General features: G+C 56.9%; 1 protein-coding gene across 1 annotated transcript in view; it reads right to left on the bottom strand.

Annotated features, from left to right (window-relative positions):
• Positions 1 to 1268: 1268 nt before the first annotated feature.
• The window catches only part of ADAMTS7 (ADAM metallopeptidase with thrombospondin type 1 motif 7), a gene marked incomplete at both ends in the record, with an annotated part of 48746 nt that continues 26428 nt past the window's right edge, over positions 1269 to 23586 (bottom strand). Inside the window, 8 exons of the mRNA XM_082322602.1 lie at positions 1269 to 1441; positions 11337 to 11496; positions 11725 to 11871; positions 12482 to 12655; positions 13301 to 13453; positions 15257 to 17083; positions 20020 to 20233; positions 20812 to 20938. Of these exons, the coding sequence (XP_082178728.1) occupies positions 1269 to 1441; positions 11337 to 11496; positions 11725 to 11871; positions 12482 to 12655; positions 13301 to 13453; positions 15257 to 17083; positions 20020 to 20233; positions 20812 to 20938 (2975 nt within the window). The remainder of the gene's footprint in view (positions 1442 to 11336; positions 11497 to 11724; positions 11872 to 12481; positions 12656 to 13300; positions 13454 to 15256; positions 17084 to 20019; positions 20234 to 20811; positions 20939 to 23586) is intronic.

Raw genomic sequence — 23586 nt, 5'->3', positions numbered from 1 at the left:
TCATGGTCTCCCAGTTTTTGGGCGTCCTCCATAGCCTGAAGAGTAATACGGAAAGGAATTCCTACCAAAATGCTCCTGATCCTCCTCTGGGGACCAACCTAACAGCAAATCCCCCCTAAGACAGGGAGCGATTAACATATGACACCCCCGGACCGTACAATATTGGATATTCTAGTTAAAAGAATCAACTAACCTTAACAGAGGGGAGTCTATATAAACAGGAAAAAAAGGCTTTTAGCTTGTAAGAACACAGAAAAACACCTTAACCAACCCTTAAACTGCTACGCCGCAACTGCATACAGAAATGCAGGTGTGTAAGTCCTTGGCTGCTCCCAGGCAGGATGCGGCGGAGGGGATGCTGCTCACCACCGGCGCCCGAGCAGCTTTCCCTCTCCCTCACAAACGCGTGCAAGGGAATGCACTGATCGACTCCCAAACCAATGCATCGTTTCGCTTGTGCCTTGGTGTCCCTGACCATCCCCTCTGCCCCAGAGGGATACGGGCAACGGCTTTGGCACACAAAGCCAGCAGCGGGGAGACGAAGGTAGGGAGCCTTCGCACACACCGCGAGCCCTGGACTCGTGGGGGGAGCTAAAGCCGATGCTTTATTCCTCTGCCCTGTCTCCATTTCTTAAATTATGGCTATTTAGCTTCAGTGCATAAACATTTTAATGAAAATTACAGAAATGGGTTGCCAGCTTCAAGTCCCTTAAGGAAAAAAAACCTAACCCAAACGGTCGGCTGTACTGGTGGAATGCTAGATGCTCACTTCATATATATAAAAAATAATAATAAAAGTCGAGAGTTTCGTGCTGGCCTGCCAACACCATCAAGAGGCTGAAAATGTCAAACGATAGCACCATAAGCATTTCTGAGAGGTCTCCCCCGAATTACTGCTGCTTTTGGTTTCCCTTCCCCAAAACGTTTCCCCGCCGGTCGCCCAGTGGCAGCGCGACCCTGACGGAGGGTCCCGGCTGCCCCGGCATCTCCCGCGGGACCAGCGGGACCCGCACACCCAGCCCACGCCAGACCATTTTTTTCAGACCAATGGTTTGAGCACCATTATAGTGTAGCACAAATAAAAGAAATCAAGCCATCCCCATATTTTGAAAGAGCACCGTGCGGCTCGCGGGCGGCACCGTCCGGCACTGCCGCGGGACGAGGCAGAGCCGCAAGTCCTGGCTGTCACCCAGCTCCGTCCTCCGCCACCACGCTGCTCCGGGAGCCGCCGCGGGTCCTGGCGCTTCTCGCCCTCGGGGACGGCCCTGTCACCTCCTGGAGGCCCGCTCGTCCCCGCGGTCGCGGTCGGGCGCTGCGTGGTGCCCGTGCTGGCGGCAGCTTCGGCAGCACTGGAGGTGGACCGTCGGGAGGTGGCACCTTCCCAGGACCCGCAGGGTCTGGCAGAAGCCGAACGTCAAGCGGTCGCGCTCACAGACGAAGCCTGGAGGGGAGGCGAGAGGGCAAGGACAGTGTTATTGCCGGTGTCGCCGGCACGGTTATCAGGTGTTTGATGCGAAAATTGGCATGCAGTTGGCAGCGACAAAGACAGAGCTCACCAAATGCAGAGCCCACCTTCATCTGGGTACCGAGCATCCTCCTTATTTTAATTGCCAGCAGAAACAACACCTGCGCTGCTGGCTACAGTCCTGCAGCATCCTCCCAGGGTGGCAAAACCCTCTGGGAGAGCGGGGCTGAGCCCCCGGCTCGCTCCTGGGGACTCCGTGCTGGAGTCCCGGGAGAGGCGACAAACCTCCCCGCAATGACCATCTCCTCCCAGTCCCCAGCCCTTCCCCGCAATGCCAGCAGAAGGCGGCAGAAAGGCGATAATTCATTTTTCTTTGCATTGTGTTTACGTTGTTTCGAGAACTCGCATCATCTGGTTTGCTTCCTGCAGGTGTCTCGCAAACCTCAAAACAACATCGGCATTGCTTCGAGGACAGGCTTTGTTTTGGGAACCGCTGCTCCAGCGCCAGTGCCCGGGCCCAGCTGCAGCAGCGGCCGTGGTCGCAGCCCAGCCGCCCCGGCTGAGTCACTCCCAGGCTGAGCAAACTGTTTGCAGAAACCGTTTCCTCTCTGCAAACAGTCTGGAAATCACAAATCCCTCTCCGGGGCCGGGAGCGACACGTCGGGGCGTTTGGGCCAGCGCTCGGGTTTGCGGTGGGGGGAGACGCCAGCGCTGCCCTGAACAGACCTTGCCCTTGGGGTGCGACAGGGCGGAACATCCCACCACCCCAAAACGCCCTCGCACTTGCCACCGCATGCAAACCACGGTGCCGTGCATCCCGCGGGATGGCGTGGGACGTGGCGAGGAGGGGACAGCCCTCCCCTGCGCCGTCGGCAGGGGCTGCAGCAATCAGCCCCAGCAGCTCCCCGCTCCATCACCAGCCAGACCGAGCTCAAACAGGCTGCAGCTTGGCTTAGTTACAGCGGCAGAGACCCATCACCAAACATGCATCGTTTATAAGCATATATAGTCGGTTTGCTTTCATTTTTAATTATTTCCTCCTTTTCTACTTTATATCAGAACACACGTGTGCCTTGTTGAGCCTCCAGCATCTCACCCAGTTGTGTAAGACTCATTTAAATTACATCAGCTCTGTCTAATTTTGCCTCCTGTACAAGTGATTAAAATAAACGACAGTTTTTCTCTGGAAAAGGGCAGAGTCGATGCTCCCCGGGGCGGACGCGCAGGGCTGGCACCCCGTGGTCCCCCCACGCTGCCTCTCCCTGGGACCACGCTGAGCAGACACAGAAATGGAGAAAGAAAATGGGCTTTTCTTTTTCTCAGGACACTTTTCTGCTGGGAAACACAGGGACTGAGCCAAGGGAGCTCTTGCTGACCATTGCCCCATGCCATCTCCCCTCTGCAAACAAAAGGCTTTCCTCGGGGAAAGGCTGCTGCCCCGATTCCCACAGGGACGAGCCGACCCGCAGCCGTTAATGCAAAGGATGCAGCAGATGCAGAACAGAGACTCTTCCCCCATTTGGGATTTCAATCACAGCCCTCACCCCCGCAGCCTGTCAGTAAGGAGGTGACTATACTGGTCTAAAATTAATTTTCTATTTCAGTAGAGGTATTTCCTCTCTTCCTCTCGAGCAACAGCTATTTCTGCCCGGCAATAGTCTCTCTGTGCCGTGAAGAAATCGTTTAACACAGAAGCTGCTGCCTGCTGGCGCTGTCGGATCCAACAGCTGCTGACGGACCAGGACCAAGCGCCGGATCCTGGTCCCGCATCACGCTCCCGGGCTAGGGCTTGGTCCAGCCCCCGGGGGCTGGGGACAATGTGGATTTTTCCTGCTGGTTGAGCAGAGCAGCCAAGAAATTGGTGCGAAGCCCAGAGAGGGCTGGGCCGGGAGCGGCGCACAGCCCCAGACCTGCCGCGAGAGCAGCCACGCCGCGCGACAGCTGGGCAGGGGGAAGAGTTTACTCGTGCGATGCTCCAGCGGGGTCTCGGGGACAGTCTCCACCGAGAGCACCCCCGCGGCTCCGCACGGCGTCCCCCGAGCCCCCAGAGCCCTTTCGCATCGGGACATTCGAGCACACGAATACACGGATTCCCGTTTGCACGTGCTGCAGGACAGGGATGTCTCAAGCAGGGATCCCAAAACACCTCTGGGGTGTCTGATGAGAGAGAGAAGCCTCAGGGCATATGTCAGCCTGGAGAAGCTCCCCTCCCGCCCCCAACAGCTGGCGATGGCAATACCGGGGCGCACCAGCTGAGCTGTGCCGGAAAACGCATTGGTGCCCAGCTGCGGCTTAGCGCACTAACCTCGGCCATCGCTCCCCTCGTGCAGGATTCGGTAATCATCTACTCCTCACCAGGGCACGACTGCTGGGTAACCCCCGCCTGCCCAACACGGGCTTCCCGCGGTGTTTTCAGCTGCTGGTTGTGGAAGCAACGTTGAGTAGGAGAGATGGAGAACACAGCGATGGCTCCCGGCAGGCACAGACAGGGGCTGGCGTGCTCCGGGGGGTTAAATATTCATGGCATTGCATGGAGCAAGTGTAACGGCAGTAAAAACTCCAGGGCGTTTAGAAGAACGCGGTTAAAACTACTGCACGGATGGATGGGAATGTCACCGGCATTTCGGAGGGTCAGCGCTGCAGCGCCGGGGCAATGCTCCTGGGGGAGGCCGTGCCGAGGCAGACCCCCACCGAGCGCCTCGGTATTTTTAGCCGGCTGCCGCTGTGCCTTGCGGGGCTCGTTTCTGTTCTGCTTATCGCAATGGTCTTCCTAGAAAGCTATTTATGGATTACAACCAAGTTGCCTCCTGCCTTCCCTTGAAAGAGCTGTAAAGGCTGGGCTTCTGGAGCCCCTCGCTGGGAAGTAGCTTTCCAGGACCAGAGGTGATGGTTTAGCTCTTTTCTGACCCCCTTCCAACAGGTCAGCACCCTGGGTGCAGAAATTCCCGTACCTGCAGTACCCAGAGCTGTACACAGGCATAAATAAGCCCATTGGTCTCCTGCCAGGAGTTATTTCTCTTTGTACACCATGTTATCTGCAAAGGTATGAGCCTACTGCGGAATAAAATCTGGGGTGGGCTTAGCGGAGGGTGGGGAAGAGCCACCACCCTGGGCGGGAGGCACTGCTGCAACTACTCTGCCGACCTTACACGAGACCCCGCAGCAGGGCTCCGGGTTTCCAAGGCATTTTAATAAAATGAAGTCAATGGGAGGTGTTGAGCGCTCATCATTTTTCCAGATCGGGCCGTGCTTCGGTCTGATGCAGCGTCTCAGCGTGGATGTGCGCGGGGTCAAGCTCAGGTCTGAAAATCTTGGCTGAGCTCGTGGTTCCTCCCTGGAATTCGGTCTTGGGCAAGGGAAGCTGTAATAAGCACTTAATTTGTCAGCTCTTCAGAGAGAGTCCCTACAGAATTGACCCAATTTTCATTTAATCCTTTTACTGGTTTTTTTTTCTATTAACAATTTTTTTTATATAATCCTAACACTTCATTTGAACGTATGCGCCAGTGTTCAAGTCTGTGCCAAATTTTAGTCTAAAGAAATAGCTTAAAGCAGAGCTTTTAAAATCCAGGCTAAGTCAGCACATTACAAACTGAAAACCCCCACTTTTTTTTGGTTGTTTTTTTAAGTTGGCGTGGAAGTTGCTTTAAATTTCATTTAAGCTTCTGCCATACAGACCTAAGCATTTACTTTTATGCTCGGGAAAAATAAACTTCCTGGAACAGGTTTTGTAAAAACAAGGAAAGGTTGAGCTTAGAGCTGAGCTGGCAAAACCAGAGAATTAAGCTGCTGACCTCTGGCCTTCGGGATGCTCTCAGAGCCAGCGCCGAATTTCACAAGTATTATCCCAGGCTCCTGCTCCGGGGCCGCGGCGCCCTGCCCTGGGAATGAGCGCTGGCGAAGGCAGCACATTTCATTGCCGGCAGCACGAGAGCCGCGGTCGCCGGTTTAGTACGTACCAGCTGTACGCTCAGCTGCCAGGTTTGCCTGCGCAGGCAGGCACCGACACGGCCGCAGCTTGGAAAACTGGGAGAAAAGCACAAAAACCCACCGGTTTTCAGGTCTCAGCCCTGCTGCTGCCGGCACCTCTCGCTCAGCCCCCGCGCCGTCACGGAGCTCCCACCGACACCCCCGGGCATCCAGCCTGGGGACTACCGACCAGAGGGAGGAAAATGCCAGTGCTTTCTAAGAGGGTCAGAGGGATTATCAATTTTTTTTAGAGTCTCTGGATCCCACAGAGAGAAATCCTCATTTCCGAAGAGCTACGGCAGAGCCAGGGCTCTCCCTGCGCTCCGCGTTGTCTTCCCCTTCCTTCTCATGGGAGGGGAAGAAAAGGCCAACTGCTGAAACGAGCTGCTGCACATGACCCCTGCCTTCCTCTCCAAAATCCCAAACCGCTTTAAACGCGCCGTCTCCAGAGCTTCCCACAGCCAGCCCAAGCAATCCGGCTCGAGCAGGCGGCCGCGTCCCATCCACGGAGTCTTTCCTCGTTTTGCCTGGTTTTAACAGGAAGATTAGGCAGGGTAACAGTTCTTGGCAGCAGCACTGAGCCCTCCTCTATTTCAAGACCGAGGGAAAGCGACCCCCGGCAGGACCCCCAGGGCATGACCGCGGTGGCTGAGCGCAGTTATTCCTCCAGCCACGGGTAAAGCGCCATTTCTTCCTTTTTGTCCTTGCTTTCCCCATTTTTAGCACTTCAAGGCCAAGGCCAATATCCTCTCCGCTGAAGGTCTGTCTTCTGCACGGAAAAATATGCCTTTGATGTATTCTGGAGAGTTTTCAAAAACGTTAAGGAAGGGTTAATATTTTGTTGCTGGGATCAGGCTTTGCCTCCTCCCTGCCATGTTACCAGAGGTGGTGGCAAGAGGCTCCTGGCAGAGGTCCCTTGGGTGCCCCGTGGCAGCACCCAAGGCAGACGAGAAGCAGACTCTTGTACCCTCCTAATTGCTTGCACTGGACACTGAGATCCATTGCGATTTACGCTTTCTAAAACTTAAATCTACCCAGCGGTTGCCAAGGAGGAGGGAGGAGAAGCATCTCCCACCACCACTAGTCAAACCGAGGTCATTTACTCAAAAAGCATGCAGCACGGCAACGAGGAAACCCTCCCGTTCTCGTCGGGGCGAGGAAACCTGCCGGTCCTGCTCCGCCTGCCTGATGCCTGTCGTGGGTTTTTCTCCCATCGCCCGGGTTTTCACGGGAGCCGCGGTGCGGACACGGCGTGGGTGGGCGTCTGGGCGCTACAGGGAGCTGCACAGCACCGTCACCGCTCGGACCTGGCGTCTGCATCAACCCGATATGGGGACGCCTGAACAGCCTCGGCCAGCCCGTGTCGTTGAGAGCCTGTTTCTCCGTAAGGTTAAAATACATAACACTCATTTCGCCTGCATTTACTAAAAACGGGGAATCCTTTCCCAAGCACCCATTTTCCATCGACAGCTGTTGTTAATTAGCAGTAAATAAAGGGCACTTAATGACTGCCTCAGCAGCACCTCCCTGCCTTGCCGCTTGGATACGGACTTACATGCTCAAATGACAGAGAAAATTGGAATTTGCTGCAATTATTTCTAGTATGTATCCCTTGAGGACAAATTCAGCTACATGCCGCACCATGAATAATTTCATTTCCCTACTCAAAGCGAGAAGGAATATAACATTTAATTGCCAATTAATCTTGAGGCAACTAGACACACAACCAGACCTGGATAATGAGCCCGGAGCTCCGTCAATGGCAGCAGGAGAAGAGGGCGCCGGGCGTCTGGGATTTGCCCCGGCACGGCCCTGGCGCAGGGGGGCTTCGCCCCTCGGTCCCCCCCCAAGGCATCGCCCCCTCGCAGCCCCACCAAACACGGTCCCCTGTGCTGCCTGCTCCCGGGACACAAGGCTGAACTCCATCCCGCTCCCTCCTTTCCTGCTGGCTGGAAACCTTTTTCCCATTCCCAGAGAAACTCTATCCACAGCCAGCTTATACATATTTGTTCTCGGGCCAGCTGAATGCTTTACCTTAATTCCTTTCCCGCGCTGGTATTTGAAGCCTGGGACGCTTGTGGGGAACGGCCGTGTTTGCTAAAGTGCCTTGGCCAGAGCGAAGAACCAGACCCATCACCTGCTTGACACCTGCTTGGTGAACATGGGGACCTTGCAGACCCACCCAGTATCAGATCCAGAGAAACAGGCACGAGGAGAGTTATTAATTTTACGACATTTACCACGATGAGCATCCCGTGGGCTGCACGCGTTCGGTCCTGAACAGGGTTGTTTCACCCATCACGGACGAGGTCTGGCCGAAAGCCATCGTGCAGGCACAGCCACCGCACTCGCAGCAGCGGGGTGACTTTTGCTCGGTTCCCCCATTAGCATCCTCCTCCAATATAAAGCAATCGCTGCTTTTGTGTTTAAGTCTCTTTGACCTGCTGCGTAACCTGGTGCCAGTTTCTCTGAACTCTCATGCTCAGCTCCTTTCCAAGATGGCCATAAACCAAAGTGTAATACTTAAACACAGAAATAAACATGCTGTGAGGGTTTTTTTCCAGCTTTCTGAGTTATAAGAAATGATCCCCTAACAGGAGTGGCTGATGTGGGTGTGAGAGCACTCCTCGGGCTCGGAGCTAGGCAAGGGTTGAAATCAGAGGGCAACAGGCTTTCCTGAGCCCGAGGCTGCTCGTATCTCCCTGGCAGCCCTGCCCGAGGTCCAGCAAATGTTCCCGCTCCTATCGCCCGGGCCGTGCTGTCGGGAGGACAGCGGCGTCCTCCTCGCCCCGGGTGCCCGCAAGGAGCCGCAGGGCTTTCCCGGCTGCTGCTAGCATCGGGGAGAGCAACGGCTCTCAGCCCCCGTGCAGATTTTCCTGCGCTGGAGTCGTGTTTGTTGGAGTTCCTCGTCTTAGCACGGAGTAAGATAAATGTCCCCAGCCCGGCTGGGCCATTGCACGGAGGCATCTGGGCGCCCGATGGGCTCCGATGCTCCCCGAGAGCCATCTGAGGACACAGCCAACCTTATCTTCTCTGCTCACAGCTGGATGCAGCTGTAAAACGACAGCCACATTTAAAAATAACCTCTGTGTAATCATCAATTAATTCATAACCTGGTGACAGAAGAGGATTCTGGTTCTAATTAATTCCGACCTCCTTTAATTCAAGAGAGCTGATTGCCGGTGAGATGTTTGTTTACGTTTGATCTGTTCCATCTCTGTTAAAAATTCATCTGATAATGGTTTTAACGTTTAAACTGTACTGGGGTTATTCACATTTTTGTGTCCAGCGAGAATACAACCGCTCACAAAGACAAATACATGACTTTTCTGGTATCCATGCACTAGAGGAGATAGAGGCTCCTTGTGTGGCTAACATAAACACATGAATCACTCCAGCCTACATTAATCTTGTGCAGTAAAGATCCTTTAAAACACAGGAAAGGGCCGGAGTTTACGTTCATGGCTTTTCTGGGAGCCTCTGCCTGTGGATTTACACATCTGTGCTTTCCTGCCCTGTGAAAGTTTTGTTCCTCGTCGTGGTTTGGCAGGAAATGTTTGTATTTCCAAGAGGCGTTTCCTGCTCTGGGCTACGGCCAGAGCATTTATCTCACTTTTAATCCAGGATTTTTACATTTATTTGTGCGCTTCCTACACATCTAAGTGGTTATTCTGGTACAACCTTGGCTACGCCGCGTGGCTCCGCGGCTCTCATCACCAAGCCTGGCATGGAAATTTTCCCTTGACAAAAATAGCCGGAACCACACATCATTTCTTGAACAAACCTGACTAATTATTTCCTAAATGTTCAACTGCCTGACAGACTTGCAAATGCAGGAGGGTCACGCAGCCGCTGAAAAGGAGGGATTTAATGACTAAAAGCATCCCAACGGCCAATGGTCGGAGTCTCCAAATCCCACTTAATCAAAGCCAATGCTTCTGCCCTCTCCAGAACAGGTTTTAGGAGAAACACGGCTGAACACAGGACAAGCACAAAGAGCCGAAAGGACGAGAACGGGTGACCCAGGCTGCAGAGGGGGACCCTGGGCACCGGCCGCCCGCTGCCCTCCTGCCCACCCGCGCCGGCTCCCAGCCCTCTCTTTGTTCAGTAAACCTCCTCAGGGTCTCATGTTTCTTTCTGGGCAGACAAAAGGCTTTTTTTGTTTTGGTTTGGTTTTTTTTTTTTTTTTTGTCCAGACACATGAAAAAGATAAGGTTGATTAATGATTAACATGCTAATATCAATGACATCTAATCCCCTCATTATATTGCTTTGCCTTTTAAGTGCTGTTAACCCTTGCAGCCCACAGATTTCTGGCTTATAGAGAACTGCATGGTGCTGTGGGACTGACTTCTATGAGCGAAGAGAGGAGAAGCCAAGCGAGTGCCTGTGGCACGGCCAAGCGCCGCGGCTGCAGCCAGAGCAGGTGGATGAAGCTGGCAGACAGTCTGCACGGCTCAGGTTAAACGGGACTGACTCGCTGGGGCATCTGCTCGGACATAGCCAAAGATGCTGGAGAACTGGTCTTTTATCCGACTTTCTAGTGGCGAGCCCAGGCTTGTTTCAGAAGTTTTGGGTTTGGGGACTTTATCACTAAACAGCTTTCTGAGAGCTTAATTGCTTGGCATTCCCTTCTGGCTTCCTTTTTCTGAATTACACCTTACTTCTGAGCCAGGTCCCTTCGCCCCGTGCCACCCCCGGCGTGGCCGCTCAGGCGGGTGCTGGCCGTCCCCTTGCTGGGCGACGCTGCTGCCTCCGACGAGCCCATCCCAGCTCACATTCGTGCCAGTAAAACCACGCTCGGCCCCTTGAGAGCCCAACGCTCTGGACATTTATAGAAGGTTATAACATTCACACTTAATTATCGATTAGCTAAGCTAGCCTTACACAACTCATGTATAAAACACCCCCTCCATCTTCCCACGGATACATCGCTTTTTAGCACGCTGACTGGTTTTTCCTTCCTCCGCCATCACTCCCCTTGCTGCAGTCGGCACCAGCTCCCAGTTTGGCAGCACCGCCAGCACCACGCGCCCATCGCCCTTCCCCGTGCCCGGACCCCCGGCTCTCCCCTGGCACCCAGCCCGTCCCACCCCGGGCGCTGCCGCGCCGGCGCCGGCTGCACGGCCCTTCCCGGGGTCCCTTCCCGGGAGCAGGATGGCGTCGCGCCGCCGGCCAGCTGGGAGAGCGCGGGGCACGACCTGCCCTGGAAAAATTAATTGAGTGTAGCTTGTCTTTCAGCACGGCCAGTTATTGCTGGCGCCCTCCTCCAGGCTATCCGGGGGGACCGAGAAGTGAAAGGTGGGGAGAAGGAAAATAAAGAATGAGTCTAAACTTGGCTAGAAAAAACATCCACAGCTACTGGACCCAGAAAGAGGCCATGTTCTTACATGGCCTTTACTTTGTTTCACGGCACAGCTTCGAAGAGACCAAGCAGACCACCCAGCCGGCGCGCAGCACGCAGCCGGTGCCTGCTAACGCGGTGCCATTTAAACCTCCCGAGCGCACAGCAGGCCAAGTGACACCGTGCTGCGCCTCGTCACCTTGCTGCACGACCCGCAACGAGTGGCAAAACTGTGCACACCTGAGTTTCCAACTGGGTGTCGCTGCATCAGCCCTGACCAGTGCTGCGTGGTGGAAAAGTGTCTCCAACCACGGCAGAGGATGGTGATGGGCGACGATGCACTGCTCCTCCATAAAACTGACGATGGAGGAGCCGCCCGCTCTGCAGGTAATATTCCTTAACTGAGAGCCTGGGGGGTTTTCACACCGATTTCCACAATTATCGCCATGTCCTCAAAACGCAGCATTTATCCCAAACAGCGCACGCAGGCTCTTGGGGAGCGTAACCACGCTAAAGACAAAACACGCAGCTTTTAGGACGGGCAGGACGGTTGCTTACCTGACTCGGAGCTCTCGCAGTCCTGCGGGTTGCACTTCTGGGTGCTCTCAGGCCAGGGCTCGTGGTCGCAGAGGCTGCTGTCCTCCTCGGCCAGCCCCGTCTTGGTGTTGATGCACTTGACCTGGCGCCGCTGGATGCCGCCGCCGCAGGGAGCCGTGCACTGCGGGAGCGGGGCAGCCCCGTCAGCGCCGGGGGGGACCCGTCCCCGCGCCCCGCAGAGCCACCCCGCAACGCCGCGCTGTGCCGGCAGCACCAGACCCCAGGAGGTTTTTATTGCAGTAGCCCCCCCCAGTTTGGCTTTGAGGGTTGGGCTTTCCCTGCTATTCCTTGCGTTTCTTGCAAAAGCCCCGTCGAGAGGAGCGGCGTGCTCCCGCCCGCGCCCGCTCACCTCTCCCCAGGAGCCCACCACCCAGGTGGTGCAGGGGTGCGTGTTGCAGGGCCGGGTGGCGTTGGGCCGTAGTGCCTCCTCGCAGCGGCCCAGCTCCGGGCACGTCACCAGCCGCTCCTGCTCCCCGCCGCCACACGACTCCGAGCACTGCCGAGACACAAGCGGTCGAAAGGGGAAGCCAGCGGCGCAAGAGGAAGGCAGACACGCTCCATGCATTGGTGTCTTAAGGAAATACACTGCAAACCCACCCTATGAATACATAAGCACCCGCAAAACCCACGTCCCAGGTGGAGCGCCCACTTTGCAGCTACTGCTGCTATTAGCAGCTGGTTTCCTTCTCGGTGCTCAAAACTGGCTGGGAGGTTCCCAGAGGCAGGAGGATCCAGCAGACCCGCTGCAAGTATCTGCTTAAATTTTGCAGGCGTGTGAAAGGGCAGGCTGAGCCCGCTGCCTCCCTGCCGGCAGCGATCTGGGGGGCCCCAGCGAAGCGTCTGCATGGCCGCAGGCAGCTCAGCCCCCCGTGGCCGCGTGTTTGCCCAGCAGCAGCTACTGAGCATTTGCTCTGGGCAAGCAAACGCCGAGCGCTGGCCGAACATGCTTTCAGGGAGAGAGAGGAAAGATACCGGCGGGTGTGAAACGCCCCGTCCCAGGCACGCACGCTGCCGGTGCCCAGCCAGGAGAGAAGCCCCGCTGCGATGCTCAGGGCTCGAGCGCTGCGCCCCGCACCCCGCTCAGCCCCCTCCCCGGCAGCCCTCACCTCTCTCCAGGAGGAGGTGTACCAGTCCAGGCACGGCGCGCTCTGGCAGGGGAGCTGCGCGGGCGGTTTGTAGAGGACAGCCTGGCAGTGGAAGGGCCGTAGGAGCCTCTGGTCTCTGGTGTCAATGCAATGCACGTCTCGAACCTTCAGCCCCCCGCCGCAGCTCCTGGAGCACTGGGAAACGACAGGAGCATCACGCCGGGGAAGGGCGGCAGGGGAATCCCTCCAGCAACGGGAGATGACCCAGAGACACACTCTGCTTTGGGCTGGATTGAGTTGATACTCAACCTCTTTTCACCTTTTTCTCTAGTCCAAGCTAGAGAAAAGTCCATGCAGCTCTGAATCCGCCACTAACTTCCCTCTGAAAGCAATCGGCTTCCAGTTGTAACAGCAACAGTCTTTCCTTACAACTGACGAGCTCCCGTCTGCACAGCCAAGGAGCGGTGCCCACCCAGAGCGAGCAGGGTTGCTCCCCCGCACTGAACAGACCGCATTCACCCAACCCAACCGCAAACACCCCCTGGCAGCGTAGATTGGCAAGAATGTTTTCCAGAAACTTTCAAAGCCCTCTTCGTTTAGCTTTTGCAAATTCCTGGCTTTTTAACCACCCCAAGGGCAGGAAAAATGAACAGATTCTTGTGGGATGAAGTAGTTTAACCTCTGTGGCAAGTGCAAATCTTTACCCTCTGTCTTTGTGAGCCATGGGGCAGGCGCACGCCCGGAGAGCCGGTAATGCTCTAGCCATAGGGCTGCCACCACCTGCCCGCCTTTTTCTGTGGCTTTTTCGGGACTCTCCCTGCCGGCTGCACGCCTGTTTACCTTACTCCAGTTCCCCACGCGCCACGACGAACACGGTCTCAGGGAACACCTCCGAGCAGGGACGGGTTTGTTGGCAGCGGCGCAGCCGTCGTCGCTGCCGGTGCTGCAGCGCACGGTCCTCCAGATCGCGCCCACGCCGCAGGTGGCCGAGCACTGCAACACACGAGGGAGACGCCTGCTCCTCTCCTCTCCCGCCGGCCCCAGCGGGGCTGTCCCTTGATGCCCCTGATGTCCCTGGCCAAGGACGGAGCCCGGTGGCCCAGCAGAAAGGCCCGTGAGGACTCGGCTCATCACCCCCTCCATGGGCATCAGGAGGGGTGCCAGTAAAACTGGGGTGTGCGGAGGCAGGGCTGCGGGACGATGCAGAGAGAGGAGCTTTCGCCGAGGCCGTGCCCAGCGCTGCCTGGCAGAGGACCCAGCCCTGCAGAGAGCTCCCCATAGCCAGAGGCTCCTCCAGAACCAGTCCCACATCAGGCAGCCCTCGGTTTGGGGAAAGAAGGAGTAAAACCCTCCTCCATAACCCATTTCAGTTGTTTCTGGTCTGGCTGGGACTGTCCTTTCTCTCCCTGTTCAGCTTTTGGCTTCCAGGAGGATTCTCATGCCGCGACCCCGCACCCCAGCAGCGATGGCCATCGCCCCGTGCCAGTGTCCCGGCCACGGCTGCCCGCGGCTCGGTGGGAAACGGGGCACTGACGGGAATCTCTGTGCCTGGGGGTGCCTTGAGCTTTTTTTGTCGCTAGGTCTCTCCTAATTAGCACTAATGGCTTCAACTGTTTGACTGCTGTCTCATAAGGCTCTGTTTCATGCCCTTGGTTCACAAGCACTGCCTGTCCCCTGCTCTTTCAGTGTTAAAAGCTCCAGTAAAGATTTCTCTCTACCTGAAAGGCAGCACCTCCACCTCCTCTTTTGGATCCACCCCTCGCTGTCCAGACTGATCTGATTTATTTTGTAGCAGCCTTTCCATCTTAAAAGCCTTTGCAGGGCATTCAAAACACACCCGTGTGCCTCTCTATCACGGCGCTGCCGCCAGCCCCATCCCTGCGGCAGAGCTCCCCCAACACCCCGGCTCAAGCAACATTCAAAGCCCTTTTATAAAACCCACACGTGGGACTGCAATTTTGCCGATATTAAGTATTGTCCTGACCGTTACTGGGTCCTTTGTGCAGCCTTCTTAAAAGGCTCCCCCAACGCTCAGTCTCCGGTGCCCCACGACATTGAAGGCTTGTTATTTTTGTGCTTTCCGATAAAAGCCCATTACCGTGAATTGCAGCAGCCATTTGGCTGTTGCTGCAAATGCAACGCAGAGAGCAGCCCCGGGACAGCTAGGCCGTAAGGCGATAGCTGATAATTGCTGATAATCCCCCATTCGCTGCATTCACCACAGCCCCTTCCCTTTGGTAATCTGCAGCCTTGATGTGCCTTGCACTTGATATTCACATTTCTCTCATTTCGTGGCATATTTTAAGATACTCTCTCCTATGAAATGGCAGCAGCTTGCTCCCGTGCCAGGGGTCTCCCTGGGTGCCCAGCCCTGGTGCAGAGGCTCTGTGCTTGCCTGCTGGCCCAGAGCAGGCAGGGATTCGGGGAGCGCGTTTCCCTGCCCGCAGCGTACTGCCACCACCGCCCGAGCACCCGCTGCCCGGGACCCTCCTGCAGAGCCCAGGAACGCCGTGCATGGGCGAGCCGGCCCTCCTGGAGCAGGGCGGTGTGCCAGGGCAGCAAGCGGGCTGGTTGCAAGTGTGCTGGGCTGAGCCAAGCATTGCAGAGCACAAGGAGCTGCCACCGTGGCCAGTGCCCAAGGGAGCAGGACAGGACGGAGCAGCACTTGGAGCATGTGTGAGCCATGCATATTTTTTTGCATGCAAAGAGCCAGGCCCCAGAGACCAGCCAGGAGAGGGACAGGTCTCTCACCTCCATCCCGGCCACATCACGCTTTTAATGGGTCTCAACACGTACCTCGCTCCAGTTCCCGACCTCCCAGCTGGGGATCGCAGTGGCTGCCACGGTGGTCGATGGCAGAAGCAAAGCCTCCTCCTTCTCCATCTCTTCCTTCTCCCAGAGTGGCAGGGGGACAGGGGTGGGCTGGGACAACTCGTGCTCCCCATCACTGAAAGCAAATGTCCCTGGGGGTGCCCACAGTGAGCGCTCCCCTGGCGCGGTGCTGCTGAGCGGGGCCCCGTAGGAGGTCTGCTGTGCATGGGGTGATGCTGGCTCCGGGTGCTGGGACATCCCCACGGTCCACCACGCCGGGGGGGACTCAGAGGGCGATGCTCCCGCTGGGTGCACAGGAGGGCTGTGAGCCGGGGCCGTGGGCATGGCTGGCGCCAGGGCATCTTGCTGGGCGAGGCCGCTGGAGGTGAGCTGGGTGGCTGGCCCGGGCACGGCGGGGGACAAGGACACTGCTGCTGGAAAGGCTGTAGTGGCCACCAAGGGGGCCGAGGTCAGGGACATGGGGGTGCGGAGTTCTGGCTGGTGCCCTGCCTGCCCCACGGGGCCCCCGTCAGCACCCAAGGGATAGGGACTCGCGGCGGGATGGGTGCTGCCAGCACTCCTTCCCATCTCCCACCGCCGTCCCTGCGGGGTGGGGAAGGAGAGATCTGCCCTCTCTGTCCCATGGGCTTGCTCGTTGGCCGCTGGCATTGCGTACATGCCCGCCATCCCAGCCGGCATTTCTGCCCACCCTTCCTGCTCCCTGGTCTTGGGGGCAGCACCGTTAGCATTACTGGTGATGACAAGACCCATTTCCCTCGAGTCTTCACGTCCTCTCCCTGCAGACCCAGCCCCATCGTGCTCCTCACTGCTGGCACTAGCTGGTCCCTCTGTGCTCGTATGCCCCTCGCTGCTGCTCCCCGGCTCTCCCAGGCTGTCGGCTGCGTCGCCCGCGCCAGCGCTGCCCCTGCCAGCAGGCGGTGGTGGGGAGGGATCAGCTGGGTAAGGAGCCCAGGGAGCGAAGCCGTGGGCTGGAGCGTCCTGCCCAGGACCGGCCCTCGTCGGCACGGCTCCCCGGGGTTCATCCAGGGGCGGGTGGTCGTGGCTGTTTGCAGAGTCGTGACTGGTGGTGCTCTGGGTGGGTGGGTGGTCCTCGGAGTGGGGCACAAGCGTTGCGTCCTCCTCCTCCTCACCCATGACGTCAGGGATGGCATATTCGGGAGCCTCTGTCCCCGCATCCTCAGGGACCATGCTCAGGAGGTCATTCACAGCTAAACCCCCAGGCTCCATCCCTCCTTTGCCGTGCACAGGAGCAGAAGCGTTTGCTTCGCTGGTCACCAGATGGTCCTCACTTGATCCTCCTCCCGGCTTGACGGTGTGCAGGACATCAGCAGGCATCTCGTGGGACCCCTCCACGTCGTTGGTGCTCAGCTCTGGCTTATGCCCCTCGCCTTTGGTCTCTTTCTCCGTGAAGGGATAGTAAGACAGATCCTCATGGAAGTTGATAAAATTATAATCGTAGTAAAAATCATCAACAAAGACATTTCCCTTCCTGGCTGAGAAGTCCTCCTCAGCGATGATATTGACATCACTGGACTCCGGAATATTTGGAATTAAGGGGTTAAACTTAGCGATATGGTTGCTGGGGATGTAATGTATTTCATTAAATATCTCTCTGCTGGAGGACCCACTGCCAGACCAGTCCATGTTGGCGTTGTCCAATTTCTCCTGGCACTGCAGCAAGGAGCAAATCGTTTCCGAGCTGGGTCTCTCTGCAGGGTCACAAGCCGCTCCGGTGCTGTTGCTGCAGTAAACAGGGCGCCTCTGTGTCCCGTTTCCACACGTCGCGGAGCACTGGGAAAGGAAGAGAGACGCAAACGTTAGGGACGGGAGCGCGGGTGACGCCGGGTGCAGCAGGAGGAGCGGGGAAGGGGCCGGCAGCGGTGCCACGGCAGCGCCTGTGCCCCTCACCGGTGCTCTCCTCCAAGCTACCGAAGCGGGCACACGACCGTCCCATGCGCCGCGATGCTTTGGGCACAGGGAGAAGGGGCTCCACGTTGCTCCGCCGTGCTCCCACCACCCACCTGGGTCCCAAGATGTGCTAGTCCCAGCTGGGGCATGGGGTCCCCTGTACCAGAGGTGGGGAGCAGGGGGTACCGGCCGTACTGGTAAGCAGTGTTATCACTGGCCCAGTCTGCTTCCAGGGCTGTCGCCCCATTAAAGACCATCCCAGTGCAGGGCTGGTATTGCAGGCTACTTTGCTCGGGGTGATCCTTGACCTGCACTCCAGCCAGAAACAATTTTCCCGGGAGATGAACATTGTGAAGGGCATTGGGTAAGATGATCTAATAGCTCTCTTCTGTGACCTATCGCCATGAATTACATCTCTTCTTCTAGAAGAGAACTTTTTTGAAGCAGGGGATAACAACATGGGTGTTGTCCTAGTAGGGAAAAAGCAAGGGTCAACAAAGAGCTTTGTTGAGGACACCGCCTCCTCCACCATAATGGTCTCTTTCAGATTGTTCAGTATAAAAGAAACCCACAAGCTGGAAAGAAGGACGGCAACATTTTCTGCTGGATAAGTAAATCATAGTGCTACTAACATCACATGTGGGCTGCACATGCCACAGGCCGCTGCAGCTTGTGGTGACAGATGCAGAGAGCGTTAGTCACATACATCAAAGTGCCTTATACAGCCCAGCCAAGGAGAACAAACGGCCAGCAAGGCAAACAAACCCAGCAGAGGGGATTTCTGCTGCAACCCCTGCTATTTGGATGAAAACAGATGGGCTGAGGCAAGGGTTTGATGCACAGCCACCAGCATGGGGAAATTAAGAGGTTAAGGCGGACAGGCAGAGCGGCTGGGCTGGGCTGGCTGGGAGATGTGCTCCTCAAACCGTACACGCTCCTCTATTTTGAGCCTTTCTCATCTTTGCTCAGTCCTCACAAGGGCCAGGATCTGCAGGAGGGGTGCAAGCAAGCTGCTTCTCCCTACTGGGATGGCCGAACCAGGGAAAACAGAGGTCAGCTCCTGCAGCGTGCACCTTAAGCTAAAATTTCTCAGCAGATGCCCCCAGCTCCATCCAGGAGATAAATTCCAAGTATCGAAGCTCTTGCAGAGGGGAGGAGGGGGCTTATTTGCCAAGGCTTGGTTATCAGGAAAGCCTCTGGGACACAGATAAGAAATGACTGCTGTTAGGAGCCTCATGGAGGAACACCCAGAGCTTGCAGGAGAGGCCAGCATCAAGCCCACGACTGCAGGAGGCACCAGAGCAGACTGCAGCGGGGGACGCGCTCCGGCCAGCAGCGGGCAGATACTCCTGCAGGCAGGCCCTCATGTACTAACAGACAACAAATAATGCTTCTGAGTGCACCGATAACTTCTTTGGAAAGTCCATAGAGCTGGATATACATTGCTTTAGGGTCCTTCTGAAGGCACTAAGTCCCAGCGTGTAAGCACTTTGTCGGGCTACCCAAACCGCAAATAATAACCCTTCGGCTTCGCGGGCGCTGCCAGTGCCAGACGGGCGGACGGGCTGCCCTGCCCCGGGGTCTGCACCTTCAAACACAACCAACAACCTCCTATTGCTATTGCTGGACAGAAGGACCACGTTTCTGGGAAGCTTCCAAGCCCCTCAAATGTCTCTATTTACTGGCGGTGGTGGAAATGGAGAAGGAGGGTTCTTGCTTTAAGTGAAAGAAGGACAGAAAAATTACAGATATCTCAAAATCTCAGCACATTTTTCCTGGGCTCACAGATCCGTCGATGCCAACACCACAGAGGACGACTGTGACGGCTTGGGCTGGCTCCGCGCACAGCACAGACCCGTGGGCAATTCATGGCTTTCCCTTTAAACGATTGCAGCCTTCTTTTCAGCCCTGCAATTGTGGCTTTTGTGGGCCCCTAGAAAACTATTTCTAAATAGCTCTCATTTAGCCTTCAAATTTTCTGTTCACATTTTTATTCCGTTTGTTTCTTAGCAACAAGCTCAGTTCCCAGGCTCTCTCATTTCCCTCCTGATACTTGTCTTCACGCTGAACACTTTCCGAAACCACTGCTTAAATTAGGAGTTATAATTTTCTGTTTAAAACCCTCAACCCGCGGTTAAGCTGATCCACAGAAATGCAAAAATAAACAAAGGCTACACAGGGTGTCCACAGACCATGGCATTTTAGACATGGTTTTTTTTTTTTTTTGATCTCTCCCTCTCTTTTTAAAAAACTTGTTGAACAATTTGTGATGCCCCGCCGTTCCCTGGGAGCATGGCTGAGGGGTCCCTGCCCACCCCTGCAGCAGAGCGGCGGCCGCTTCGCCCCAGCGCCAGGTCACGCTGCCGGGAGCAGATGCCCACCGGCCAGCACACACACGCACGGCGCATCCAGACCCCGGCTTGCCCCTAACGCCCTGCTTCAGCAGGCAAGAATTATCTTTAAGGCTTCTGCCAAAACAAAGGGGAAGGCTTGTGGTGCTGGAAAATACACTGAAAGGTTGAAAACTTCTTGTTTCTGCCCTCCTTGCAATCAAGCATGGAGCATCCTTCCGAGAGGATGGGGCAGAGTCAAACAGCTCAGTGCTGCTTCCTCACTCCGAGACCTCCCCGTGCCACGAAATCCCCATCCGTATGAGCTGGTGTTACAACGTGAGCCCACAGAAACACATCCATGAGTTTTCCCTGTAAGCAGGAGCACGCCCATCGTTCTTGGGCAGGCTGAGGATGTCTGGGGGCACTTTGTCCCCAGCTCCCGCCAGCTTTGCAAGACACTGGGACCTCCCCGAGGCTCCTTCTTACCTCGGACCAGTTCCCCACGGCCCACTGGGAGGGACAGGGAACCTCCCGGTGACAGGGCGCGGTGGCGTCTGGCTTGGAGAGGTGCTGGCAGTCTGCTTGCTGCAAGGCCCTCTGCTCGTCCAGCCCCACGCTCTGGATGCAGAGCACCGTCCTCTTCATCAGCCCCGACTGGCCGCAGGTGGCCGAGCATTTCTGCCATTCGCCGACCCACCACCTGGGGAAACATGGAAGGGAAAATGTCTCAGCCGGAGCCAGCCTCGAGCCGGACTCTGTCCCACGCCCCACCACTGCAGGGCGGTGGGATTTAGCCACCACCAAGCGAGAGGTCTTTGGGGCCAGGAGAGGTACGGGAGAGGCACACAGGCTCCGACAGCCTGTAACGATCAGGGGGAATTAGGATCCCAGCTGCGGCTTGTGATTCAGCCCAAGGTCAGGGCACCCGGATCGAGGGTCGGGAATGGGTTAGTCCCCGTGTTGTGGCGGGGATGGTTATTTGCACAGGGGCAGAGAGGAGCTCCTGGCCCTCCCAGGATGGTGCCTTCCTGTGCAGCTCATTGTGGACGGCAGGGCAACCACAGGGATTTGAATGCCGTGGACCAAGGCAAGGTCTGGGACCCATTCTCAAGCATGCAGGAGAGGAGAGCTGCAAAACCAGGGGTGCAAATAGCTGCACGTGTCCTGGTGCAACGCGGGCACGGCAGCAACCGAGGTCGCCCTGACTCTGGTCACCCCCTTAGGGCAGTTTGGAGATTAAAGCTTTGCTGAGAAGGAGCGAGGGGAAATCCAGTGGACCTGGCCGGGCAGGGCTCCTCGCTGCATGTCCTCTGCCGGTCGTCGGGGCGGGTGAGCGCGTCGCAGTACCGCTCCTCCACAATGCCGGCCAGCTTCTCCACGCAGTGCACGATCTGCCGCTGCACCCCTGCGGACACAGGCAAGGGCTTGGCTCGAGACGAAAAATCAAACCGAACCACTGAGCATCCTCTGCCAGCAGGCAAGAGGAGGCCCTAAGGTGAGCTTGAGCCACCAAAAACAGGGGGAAGAAAATGAAACCACCACTGAAACTGGAAGTTGAGAGCCCACTTCTACTGAGGCACCGATGCCCTCATGGAGCCCAACGGCACCAGCGCTCCCAGTGTACCCAGGTGGGAAAAGCAGAGCTGGACACCTGGTCTCAATCCGACACGTGTGTGATGAGACCTACGGAGCTTAACTGGGCTGGAAAGCGACCCTGGATATGCAGCTGCAAAGCAGGGACACCTGGGACTGGATGGATGGATGGATGGATGGAAGTAAGCAACACCAGTCCAGCCAGGACACGGGCTCCCGGGCATTACAGGCAGCAGACTGCAGCCAAGGCTCCTCCCTGGGGCTGGCGGGACACGGTGTCTGTCTGTCCAGCACAAGGCAAACCTCGGTCCTGCCCTGAGACCGAGTCTGGGGCTGCTCATGCAGAAAGCTAAAAACGGATCACAGAAAGACTTGGCAAATCTTGTCCTCCCTTAGAAAAAAGCTGCCGGATTATACCTGTTCTTTCAGGGTCTAGGGTTGCCAGGAAATACCTAAGGAATGGCAAGAGCTTCCAGAGAAGGCAAAGTGAGGGCAACCGTGTTCAGAACCATCGGCAGACCCCAAACTCGGAGAGACGGCTCGCTTCAGCCTCGCAAACTCCATGGGACATCTCCGCTTGCCCTCCCGGTGCTCTGTCTCTGTACCGAGCGGTTCACAGGGACAAGACGGGTTAAAAGCAGGAACATCTCCACCCTTCTGCTGGCTCCCACTCTCAGACTTCTGCAACGACCCCAGCTTGGTCCTGGTGGTCTCCAGCTGCATCCTTTGGTCACAGGGAATGCAAGGGGCATTGCTGAGCGAGCTGCTGAGCAGAGATCTCTGGAGTAAAACCTTTACTGTCCTACAGCTTTTATAGCCAGCAGTGAGATGAAAGAGATGCAGAAAAATGCCCTTCCACAAGCTGCCTAACAGGGTTTAATAGCGATGCAGCTGATGGAGGCCCCGCAGAAACACCCCGCTGCTGGAGGGACCTCTTGGCCAGGGGGAAAAGCCTTTCCCCACCTCTCCCCTTACGAAAAGCCTCTGCAGCCGCGGCACAGGAGGCACCCTGTGTTTGGGGCTGCCAAAGCCACGCGGAGGAGCACACGCAGCGCAGGCCGGTGAACAGTGGAGATGCTGCAGCTCACGAGGGGAGCACCGTCCTGGCACCACCGGCCAGAGCCACATCCAGCCGTCGGAGCACGTGTGTATGCACACACACAGTGAGGCTTTCGGGGAGGCTGTGTCCAAAGGGGAGCCAGCTGACAGCAGCACAACTCTTTTTTGGCAGCCTTCTGCCCCAGCCGCAGCTCATGGATAAATCACCCGCCGAAGCCTCTTGCCCCCAGTCTGCAGCGCTCACGGGACGACGTTTTTCAGGAAGACCTCACCCTCAACGCGCTGCCTCGCTGCCTGCTTTTGCCCTCCTTTTTGCAGCACGTACTTGACCCGTGACTTGGGAGAGCTATACATATTAACCACCGCAATCAGCTGAGATTGATACGACCCTGCTGAAGCTGCTGAGCTGTGCTCTGGCTCAAGCGCTCGGGAGCTTACGGGGCTGGCGGGGCTGGGGCCCTGGGGCTGGCCCCCGCAGAAGAGGCTCAGCCTGAGCTCTCCCAAATCCATTTCTCAGCTCACACTGCCGTGCAGCCCAGGGAGAGGGGCTCAGCCCTCCTCCAGCCACTCACCTGTGGCCGGACAGGGTGAGCATCCTCACCCGACTCCTGCCAGATCTGCTCCTGTATTTCCCTTCTGTTCTGGGAGCCAAGCACTCAAAGCTTGCAAAGGGAAGTGCCCTTGACTCCGTGACTCCCCAAGCTGCAGGGCCCTTGCAAACCCACAGCAAAGAGCTCTCAGCGTAAATGTATATAAAACACCCCGCAGCTCCTGCCGCACCACGACCCTCCTGCTCCAAGCAGTAACCCACACCTATCTCCCAGGAACAGGCGGGAAACATCTCCTGGCACTCTGTGCTACCTAGAAAGCACGAATGTCCTGGAATTCCCTTTTTTTCAGTGGCAGCCGCTCTCAAGGATGCGCTTGCTGGTCCCAGCCTCCCCCCTTGCAGCATGCCCTGACCGTCCCCCTCCATCAGCCGCCCCAAAAGCTGCCCCGGGGACCCCGGGACGCCCGGCTGGCGGTGCAGTGGGGCAGGAGGGGGGAAGCAAGTGTCCGACACCACGGGGCAGCGCGGGACCCCTGGGCTCTGCCCGCACCGGGCACCCTCCCATGTGCTCTCTGTAAAACCCTGGAAACGATCCCCCTTGGAGAGGCCCAGCCAGGCGGGACACCGGCCCTTCGACACTCCCTGGATTTCTCTAAAGCTCTTTTGTCTCCGTCACCCTGACGCCAAGGAACACCCGGCGCAGTAACAGGACACCGAGCAAGGAGCAAAGTGCTGATAAAGCACAGGGTCCGTGCAGGGGGCACCGGCAAGCGGTGACCTCAGCAGATGTCACTTTTTTTCCCCCCCAAGACCTCCTGAAACCAAAGACCTGGGAATTTCTAAGGCATTCC

This window comes from Platalea leucorodia (genome assembly GCF_965183815.1).
Source record: "Platalea leucorodia genome assembly, chromosome: 9".
NCBI lineage: Eukaryota > Metazoa > Chordata > Aves > Pelecaniformes > Threskiornithidae > Platalea > Platalea leucorodia.
This window is presented reverse-complemented; position numbering and strand designations above follow the sequence as displayed.